The sequence below is a fragment of the Lactuca sativa genome, chromosome 2, assembly GCF_002870075.4.
Source record: "Lactuca sativa cultivar Salinas chromosome 2, Lsat_Salinas_v11, whole genome shotgun sequence".
Lineage (NCBI taxonomy): Eukaryota > Viridiplantae > Streptophyta > Magnoliopsida > Asterales > Asteraceae > Lactuca > Lactuca sativa.
In genome coordinates this window covers 235,709,736-235,720,968 of record NC_056624.2, presented here as the reverse complement: position 1 = coordinate 235,720,968, position 11,233 = coordinate 235,709,736, and the positions used below count along the sequence as shown (strand labels likewise).

The 11,233-nt window shown below is 37.1% G+C and overlaps 1 protein-coding gene across 1 annotated transcript; it reads right to left on the bottom strand.

The window, feature by feature from the left end:
* Nucleotides 1-1,538: 1,538 nt before the first annotated feature.
* Nucleotides 1,539-3,140, bottom strand: LOC111920456 (nascent polypeptide-associated complex subunit alpha-like protein 2). The gene is made up of 4 exons (XM_023916036.3): nucleotides 2,984-3,140; nucleotides 2,800-2,896; nucleotides 2,231-2,349; nucleotides 1,539-2,136 (listed from the first exon to the last, which is right to left on the bottom strand). Exons 1-4 carry the CDS (start codon nucleotides 3,029-3,031, stop codon nucleotides 1,786-1,788), a joined length of 615 nt encoding a protein of 204 aa, XP_023771804.1. The 5' UTR covers nucleotides 3,032-3,140; the 3' UTR covers nucleotides 1,539-1,785.
* Nucleotides 3,141-11,233: the final 8,093 nt, after the last annotated feature.

The following is an 11,233-nucleotide window of genomic DNA, read 5'->3' as shown; positions in this document are numbered from 1 at the left end:
TTTATTTTCTTTCTTTCCTATAAATCAAACCATCTACTTCATTTGTTCAAACAAAAACCAAACTTTTACATTTCTCTATTGGTTTCACTCTAAAAAATAATAGAAAATGTCATCTTCTTCATCTTCTGAAGAATTTCAAGTTATTTTTGATACTGCTATTGTTTGTGCTCAAATGGCGGAACAAACGTATGACGCTTTATGCAATAACGCAACCAAAAGTTCTTAATGGAGAACACGAAGATATATTTGCAGAAATCGTGAATAAGCCAACCAACGTTTGATACAAGACTACTTTCAAGAGAATGTCACTTATCTAGGGTACTATTTTCGTAGGAGCTTCAGAATGTTGAAACATCTATACGAATGTATAGTTGAAGATGTAACGAGGGAGTGTTGTTTTTCCAACAATGTTTCAATGCTAGAGGTACACCCGGTTTCACTCCCTTACAAAAATACACGGCCGCGCTTCGTCAATTAGCATATAACATTACGCCCGATGCGTTGGACGAGAGTTTTAGTATGTCTGCTAGGACTGCACGAGATAATCTCCACTATTTTTGCAAAACTGTGATTCGGTTTTATGGCCCAAAATATTTACGTGAGCCTATACGTAATGATATCTTACAATTGCAAGCTCATCAGGCTAGTGTACATGGGTTTCCTGGAATGATAGAAGTTTAGGTTGTCTCCATTGTGCATGGGAAAATTGTCCTACCTCACACCATGGTCAATTTACCCGATGTGATCATGGTTACCCAACGGTCATACTTGAAGCGGTTACATCACAGGATCTATGGATTTGGCATGTTTTTTTTGGTTCTCCCAGTTCGATTAACGACATCAACGTTCTTAATCGTTCACCTATATTTAACAACATATACAACGGATCTACACCAGATTCTTCTTTTGAAGTGCATGAAACACCATATAATTATGGTTATTATCTTGTTGATGGGGTCTATCATGAGTATGTTGTGTTTGTTAAATCGTTTACGTGTCCACATGGTGTAGACGAAAAAAATTCAAAAGAGCTCAAAAAAGAGCTAGGAAGGATGTTGAACGTGCTTTTAGAGCTCTCAAGGAACGTTGGTTCATATTGAAATAACCAACAATTTATTTCGGCGTGGAAAAACTTCAAGAAATCATGTATACATGTATCGTATTGCATAATATGATTATTTAAGACGAAGGAAGAGCGCTATATGCATATGACGAGGAAGAAACCATACCTAAGGCACAACCAATAGAAATTGATAGTGACAAACTCGGAGAACGGATGTAGCATGGTTTAGTTACTTTATTTGTTTTTTTTAATCATTTTAATCGTTTGATGTATGTTTTTTAAGCTTGTAGGATTTTTTTTAATATCATGTGTTTTTTTTTATAGTAATGCAATGTAACGTTTTTTTAGACATTTTTATTTTGAAGTAGTGAAAAATTATGTTTTTTTTAATTAAAAAAAAGTTTTATTAAATTAAATTATTTAAAAAAAACACAAAGAAAAATATGACACCATCACACTTGTGTGGTAAAAAATGTAAAAGTAAAGGGAGGGCGGTTTCCGTGGCACCACTCCCTCCAGCCTTATAATTTATTCCCACCCAAAACAGCTCTCCACTCATTTGTTTGGAAAAGCAGATTCAGACAAAGAAAACAAAAACATGACAAGACAATATTAACCATTAGTTCTTATGAAACCACTTCAAGTTGAAAATATCATCTCCGAATGAGGGTGAAAAAAATAATAATAATTTAAGACACAAGAGATTGTTGTGTTGTGTGGGGCTAGGTGGTGAGCTCCATGATGGCACTGACTATGTCTCCATTGTGCGTCTTGAGAGCTTTCACAGCCTTTGGCTTTGACACGCCTGCCTGTGTCATGACCAAGTCAATGTCACGAGCCTCAACACCGGTTTCATCCACCTCCTCCTCTTCCTCTTCCTCTTCCTCTGCTGCAGAGGCGGCAGAAACATCTGGTTTTGCCATAACAGAGCCCATTTCAGGCATTCTAAATTGCTGAGCTGCCTGTGTCTGGAGTTGTGAGCTAAGATCCTCAATCTTTGCCTCCCCAAATATCACATATGTTTCAGAGTTGGGGCTCTTAAACACATCTGGCTTTGAAATAAAAAACATCACCTGCAACATCCATAAGTCATAAATCATAAATCATAAATCACAAAAGCAAGCAACTCTTATAATTAAGGTGAAAAGGTGCAGCCAGCTGCCATACATTTTTTGTTCTTTTAATGGTTACCCTGCTAACACCAACAACAGGTTTCATCCCCAGCTTCAACATTGCCTTTCGACTCTTCTTCTCACTTCTGCTTTGTTTTGCACTGTCACCCCCACCTGCATATATATCTTATTGTAATCACAAACATTTACTTCCAAATCTCAAATGTGGGCTGCATCAATTCCAAAAATGCAACTAGAAACTAGAAACTATAAACAGAACCAAACGTCTCCAAAAATGAATGTAACTCAAGGCATGGAGATGGAATATCGGGTGTTTCAGTTTCCATGGAGATTTTGCAATATCATATAGCACATCACTCAACAGGCATCCAAGACAATGATAAAAATTTATAACGACCAACCAGAGGGCCTAAGACCTAAACCAATCCTACTATGTTATTTTGGGTTTTTGACTTTTTTCAAAACCCTAATGAACCGACTGAAAGAAACAGGTCAAAAGCAGCATTTTTTTTTTCTTTTTACATAATGAATAAAAAAAAAGGTATATCTAAATAGGCGTATGCAAGGGTAACAAAGAACTAAAAATTCGAGAGATGTAACGACCTTGTGCACCGTCTTCCTGGTCGTCCTCGGAATCCGCATCAACGTCGTTGTGGTCATCTTCCTCGTTAACATCCTCGATCACTGGGTGTTCGTCGTGCTATACAATTAGTTAAGGGAGTTACAGAGCTGAAGAATACACATAAACAACCAAATGAACAACAACTGATATACATAAACAAAGTACCTGGACATCCTTCTCGGTCTGGATATCTTCGACGATAGGGCCCGGCATGCTTAATCAATGACTGCTGCTATTGTAGTGACGCCTGTATTGTCTGAGATGCAGCGATATCGGCGTGGTTAGAGGTAGATTATATCATATTGAAAAATATTTTTATTTATTATAGGGTTCCTTTGCCCTTTGCCTTTATGGGACCTAGCCCAATTCCGTTATTTTAAAATGTCCATCAACCAATTAGCCCAAAGCATCAAAGCATATTTATATGATTAATGTGATATTAGCCCAACCAATCCAATTAGCATCTCTCACTAACAAATAAAACATAAACAGTAACTTCTTACTAATCGTTCATATATTTTGTATGCCACATTTTGAATGTACAATTCATTTATGCATGACTTGTTACCTATGAGAAAAGTAATTTCCTTGATAATTCTCATCATACAACTTTTATATATATATATATATATATATATATATATATATATATATATATATATATATATATATATATATATATATATATATATATGATACAAAGATTACAACTAGCCTAAGATAAATGGATTTAAAATAATACAAGATATATGCATATCTATTGTCATATTTATCTCTAATGCCCCCTTTCAAGTTGAGTGGTGGTGGTTGTTAGGGTCAGGATCCTCAAAATATTCAGGATCTTCAAATGTCTAGGATCCGCATCTACCTCAGGATCCCTACTATCACCGTTGTTATTTTATTCATATTTATAACGGTCGTATTTTATCCATAACTAAACGTATGCAGAAGTAGTCAAGGAAATACCAACTTTCAACGAAGAATCATCTCAACTATGCAAAAGACCCATAATACTTGGTCAAATAACATTCCTGAAGCTGGTCATAGAGGATCCCGTAAATATGGAACATCTTGTTGGCTAGTTTAGACTATAAATTGACACTTGTATTCTGCACACAACACACTGTTTTTTCATTAGAAGTTACTCTACGAAATTAATCACTTGTTTATACTCATATATTCTTTGTAAACATCATTTTACATTAATAAAATCATCAAGGCGGGTGATCATTATCACCTCCCAAGGTTTTGTGTCGGAGATCCTAGCAAGGATCAAGGGCTTTCCTTGTAAACCATTGTGTCAGTTTCTTTTGTCATTGCTATTATAGAATCTGAACATCATAGCCTCTCATTCAATTTGGTTGATTAGTACTTGTGCAATTTTTGACCAAAACAATTTGGCGCCCATCGTGGGGTCGTGGGGTTCAAAATCCTCAAAAAAAAAACATGTCTACACAATCGATCCTCTCTTCGTCCTCTGCTCCTTCCATTCCTACCAAAAACCTACCACCTCCTCCGAGTGGGCCCCCTACTCAGAGGAAAACGCCTGACACTTCCAAGAAAAGCAACCCCTCAATCGTTAATCCAGGAAGTTTGGGATCCTCAGGGCTCCAAGATCTGACTGCCTCAGTCACTACTGTAGAGCTTTTCGTTATGATGAGGAAAATGACGCAACATGTGACCCAAAAACAAGAGGAGAATAGACCACTACTCAAAGAAGTAAAGATGATGAAGACGGAATTTCAAAAATCCCAAGAAACAACGCCCATAGTTGTGCAACCAAGGATCCTGAACTTCGATAATGTAGGATCCTCAGAAAATCGCCAGAAGAACACAGTTCCCACCAATGTGGCGTCACCCTGGGGGACAACTATGGAGAACCGAGCATCTATGATCAATGATCTCAATGAGCTTTTCAACACTCCTAGAAACCCTTATTCTAGTAACTTTTTAAACAATAATACTATTAACTCTAACTATGCTAACGTTGATGCAGGAATAAACCCAAACATGGCCAGGGAACTTCAGCAATTGAGATAAATGATCTCAAGCGTACCTGGGGTGGTCTAAACCATACCAGAAGCGTCCCCAACAAGTCACAGGATCTCGAGATTCACTCCCGCAATAGCCAATACCGAAGTTCCTAAACGCTTTCAAACTCCTAGCATGAAGTTGTATGATGGGGCTACGGATCCCGAGGAGCACATAACACAATACCGAGAAAGGATGGAGATCATTCCCATCCTAGGGCACTTGACGGAAGCTTGCATATGCAAAGGCTTTGGAACAACCCTTACACGATCAGCTCTCAAATGGCTGCTAAACGTTCCCCATACTTTATTACTTCTTTTGCACACTTAGTCAATATTTTCAATAACCAGTTTTCTTGCAGCAGAACTTTCGAGAAGAGCACTAGTGATCTCTGTCGAGTGGTCCAGGATCCTAAGGATGGACTTAGGGATTTCATTAACAGGTTTAACAGATAAGCTCTGAGCATCCCCAACATCGACATGGATACTACTGTAGAGGCCTTCAAGACGGGACTAATGAAGGACTCACCCTTCTACGAAGACCATGTGATGACCCCATGTAAAAGATTGGACGAAGTCAGGTGTCGAGCGTTAAGGTTCATAAGGCTTGAAGAGGACAAAAAATACAGAAGAGAAGCAACCCCTCAAGTCAATATGAGAACCCCAACAGGAAGGCAGAATTCTTGACCCAAAGATCCTACAATTTGAAGCCCTATTCCAAACCGAATCATCACAGGGTTAATGCCCTTGAAGATGAAGGAGAAGAAGAGGAGCTTCATAAGATCACTGACTATTGTTTTTCTATGGATGTTTCATGTGTAATTCATGTTATGTGGGATCTTGGAGACAAAACAAGATGGCCAAAGAGAGACAACAAGTCTACCACTTGGAAAGACAAGTCCAAATGGTGTGCTTACCACGAAGACTTTGGCCACATGACGGAGGACTGCATAACCCTAAGAAAAGAAATCAGCTACCTCCTTAGTAAGGGACACGTCAAAGAGATCCTTGGGAGAAAAAGAGATAAATCCAAAGAGAACAACCAAGATGGTCACACGATCCCAGAGAAACCAGGATCTCCACTCTCTGACATTAAGATAATTAATGTTATCTCGGGCGGACCTAACATTTGTGGTACTTCTTATTCTCATGCTAAAAGACTCGCCAAGGTCTCTAAAATAGAAAACAAAGATAGACCACGAAAGAATACCATGATTATCAGTGAAAAAGAAATCACATTTGACGAGATGGACAAGGAAGGAATTCAGGATCCTCACCATGACGGACTAGTAATAACACTATACATGGCCAACCATTTCATCAGAAGGATCCTAGTTGACGAAGGATCCTCAGTCAATATCGTACTCCTAGACGCACTAAAAAGGGTGAACATCCCAGAATCAGGAATTATCAAGAGATCCTCAATCCTCATAGGATTTAGTAGGGAAACGAAACACACGATTGGGGAAATAAAGTTACCAATATACATAGAAGGGGTAAACTCTATACAAAATTTATGTGTTATTGACACATTATCTTCTTATAATGTGATATTACGTAGACCATGGATCCACGAGATGAAAGCGATTCCATCAACATACCATCAATGTGTAAAATTGCCTACTCCATGGGGAACAGTGAAGATCATGGGAGACCAACAAGAATTGAAACAATTTTATAAGAACTCTATGAAATCTACGACCAAACCTCAACAAGCATATAAGTTAAGGCAGAGGACACGACACATCCTGGAAACGAAGGAACGAGATGTGAAGGAAGTGCCCTTGGGCATCGAGGATCTTGAACCTCAATTCCTTATAGGATCCTTAATGCCTAAGAAGATCGAGCAAGATCTATTGAATTTCCTAAGAACCATAAGCAAGATACTCGCATGGAAACACGAAGATATGAAAGGTATAGACAAGAGTATTATCACTCACAAACTTAATATTGACCCTTCTTTCAGACCAATACATCAAAAGAGAAGGAAGTTTGCACTTGAAAGGAATCAGATCATCCAATAAGAAGTAGAGAAGCTCCTTAAGACATGAATGATCAAGGAAATGAAGTTCATAAGGTTGCTTGCTAATGTGGTTTTCGTACAAAAGAAAAACAACAAATGGCGAGTATGTGTAGACTACATGGATCTTAACAAGGATTGTCCTAAGGATCCTTTCTCTCTACCGCATATCGACTCCATGATAGATGCTATGGCTGGCCATGAACTCCTGACCTTCATGGATGCTTCAGCTAGATTCCAACAAATCCAGATGGAACCATCAAACCAAGGAGATACGGCGTTCATAACACCAACAGGTATATATTGTTACACCGTAATGCCTTTTGGTCTTAAAAATGCAAGTGAAACATATCAAAGATTGGTGAATTGGATGTTTAAAGACAAGCTGGGGGACACAATGGAAGTCTATATAGATGGCATGGTGGTAAAGTCAATGAAAGCTGAAGACCATCTCAAGGATCTTACATAAGCATTTAACATCCTGGACAAATACAATATGAAGTTAAACTTACTCAAATACCACTTTGGGATGAAGTCGAGCAAGTTCCTCGGATATATGGTAACCAAGATAGGAATAGAAGCAAGCCCATAACAGATTAGAGCAATTATCGAGCTGAAATCCCCATCCTCAACAAAAGACATCCAAAGGCTAACCGGAAGGGTAGCGACACTCAACAGGTTTATTTCAAGATCCTCAGAAAGATGTAAACCCTTCTACGACATCTTGAAGAAAAATAAAAGGTTTGAATGGGCTGAAGATCATAAAAAGCCTTTTAGGAGCTCAAAAAATGGTAAAGCCCATAGATAGGAAACACTCTTCCTCTACCTCTCAGTATCCTCAAACGCAGTAATTGATGTCTTGGCCAAGGATCTTAACGGAGACCAAAATCATATCTACTATGTAAGTAAAAGTCTCCTGGATCCTGAAACCAGGTACTCTCACCTCGAAAAATTAATTATTGCCTTAGTAACTACTTCAACTAAATTAATACATTATTTCGAAACACACACTATACATGTAAAAACTAATTATCCTATTGAGAATGTCATGGGAAAACCAGAAATGTCAGGAAAGATGGCAAAATGGTCGGTGAAGTTAAGCACGTTTGACATCAGATACGAACCAAGATCCGCCATAAAATCACAAGCATTAGCAGACTTTGTGGCTGACTTTAGTGATTTCTACAAAACGAAGTAGACATAGAAGCCAAGCAACTCCTAGAAGATGAACACCTGGGAAAGTGGACACTATTCACAGATGGGGCTTCAAATAAAAAAGGAACAAGGTAAGGATCATACTAAAGTCGCCACAGGGGGACATCATACCCCTGGCAGATAGTTGTGAATTCAACATTGTTCGGTTTTGAGCATTCTAACCCTCCTAAGTGTACATGCAACCCTAAATACCTTGGATCTATGTTTTCTCTATTATACATGCAAATATGAATATTCCAAGGTATTACCCTAACTAGCATACAATCTTCAAGTACTAGTATAACAAAACTAGATAGAATACATACCTTGTTGATGTAGCTTGACTCCATGAAGCTCGAGAGCCTAGTGCCCTAAGTGTGACACCTCAAATGGTTCACACAACATCAAATGCACTTGGAATAACTTAGAGAGAAATGATACACTTCATGAAATCGGCTAGCCCTCACCATTCCTTCATAGTCTCTCATGGTTTTTGATTTTTAAAAGAATAAGATGCTAGTCTCTCATGGTTTTCGATTTTGAAAAGAATAAGATGCTTATATAATGTGTGTCACAATTAGGGTTACACCATGTAAACCCTAATTGTCAAGGCCTTTCATTTCCATGATCCATGGGTACAAAAACACCATGGAGCATCCATAGAGCATCCTATGAGTTTTAGCCCAAATTGATAATCCATGGAGCATTAGCCCACCATACAAGTATGGATGATTTACACAATCAACCCATATATTTAATTAGTCTCCTATTGATCACTTAATTAATTCCAAATTAATTCTTGATATATACTAATTAAATAATCTTATTAATATATTAGAACTTATAATATATTACCAAACCTTAAGTGTTATTTCTCTCATTTCAGTCTATCCAAATGCATGATGCCATGCAACCCAAATGGACCACGCCGAGTCGGGTCAAGTATATACCAGTTATAGTTATGGACTTTGACACTAATCCAACGGTCTCCCACTTGGATAAGTCTAAAACTATTATTGCGTATGACTTCAAAAACGAACTGGCAGTCGTAGCTCACAAAAGCCAATGTCGAACTCTGACCTTGTCGATGAACTCTGACCTTTGTCAATGACTTGTCCGTTAGACAAGGGATCATATATTCCTCCATTCTAGATATCATATGGACTGAGACATGGATTAAAATCATTCTCTCTGTCCATTTGTTGTTTCCCGATTTCCGATTTATGACGACCGACTGCTTGAACAAATCAAATCAATCTTGGCTTGTCCAAGCACTTCGGGGTGTCATCACTAAATCATAGAGGGGCCCACAAATATCGCTTTTATCCCTTTAAGGGTAAAAGGAATGGATAAACTTCGACTCATGTGGCTTGTTCTACTACTTGTTGAATCATACACAAATGCACGTTTTATAACATCGAGTTACCAATGCGTTTTTGTGCAATCAATGTATAACCAACTTATAGTAACAACTCATATCTCTAGGTCTGAAGAATATAAGATATTATCGTCTCATGATCACTCGTGATAAAATTCATGAAGTGATTCAAATGAGCATGGGTTGAATCCAATACTCAGAACTTATGAGCACTCATGAGTGTTGTAGCACCACTTTGTCCAACATCTTAGACCTCTACAAGCCAACCCATGACAGTCTTGATTCATATCTACTTCCAACATATGACCGACTGTGGATAGTTTGAATAACTTAGTCATTCAGAAAGAACAACCTAGTTATTCTGGAAGTCAAAACATGCAAAGTGAAACACAAGAATAATCGAATCCAATATGGTCTCAGAACTTATGAATATAAATAAACACACATTTTATTTATCACCATATTGATTACCCATCATTCATTGCATACTGTTTCAAACTATCAACTTTATACTAGAATTAAAACAATAGTTGTCCCATGCTCCAAGCATGTACACTATGTTTCCTAAACACTAGTCATGTCATACAGCAAGTATGCACACTATGTTTTTCCAAACACTAGTTATGCCATACTCCAAGTATGCACACTAAGTTTTACTTTGTGAAATAGATTGATTGAACATAATTCCAATGAATCTCATTTCACAATCCCAAATCCTTACCGCAAACGCAAGAATTCCAAAATCCTGCCATTTGCCTAAATATTGTTAGATTTTAAACTTATATGCATTGATCCTATTGTAATGATTATGCACAAAGTCACAAAGACTTGTCAACAGACATTACATAGTATTCCCATGGAGATCAATTCCATGGAAACATCCTTCTTGCATTAAGTTTTTCTAATCTTACACAAATTGAATAACTTCCACCTATGGAAACATTTCCATATTCCCATTTTTACTATCAATTCTGAACAAGAGTTGCCTCTTTTCAAAATATGTCAATATGGTCCTTCCAAAATTAACATTATACTTCCAACTGTCATTGAGCAACCAATATTTCGTAAACCTTAGATTGTCCTCGACAATTGCTTAATCAAATTAGTCATATCCAGTTCTAGTACTTTTTCCCTCTTAATGCTCTAAGGATTTGGAAAAATTTAGAACAAATAAATATTATAGCACATGCAATAGACCCTATATCCAAAGCATATGGGACACGATTCATGATGTTTCACATAAAGACTAGACCAGTCTTTTTGCTATAATATTTCTATTTCTATTTGCCATGTTCTCATAATTTAGATTATGAAAAGGGATGTCGTAATCATAACCGAATTTTAGAACGCAAATAATGGACCCATATATAGAATTTCCTTATGTTGAGCCATTCCAACATAAAATTCCTATATATATATATATATATATATATATATATATATATATATATATATATACACACTTGACTAAAGATGATTAAAACCTCAATCTAAGCGTTTAGAATTGAAATGAAGTATATCCTCTCCCTTAATTATAGCAAAACAACTTTCCAACCCCTGTAATTTCAAGAATTGAAACTTTGTTTTGTATAATTAATTTTGCTAACTTGCAACACTTATCATAATTATCATGCTCCCACTAACATGCAAATTATTTGCAGAACACTTATGCTCTCACTAGCTTTGACATGTACTCAGAAATCAGCTGGACTTCTAGAAATCAATACTTTATTGACTTTCTTACCAAAGTTTAGACTTCTGATACGAAATACTTTGACAAAAATTTATCAAAA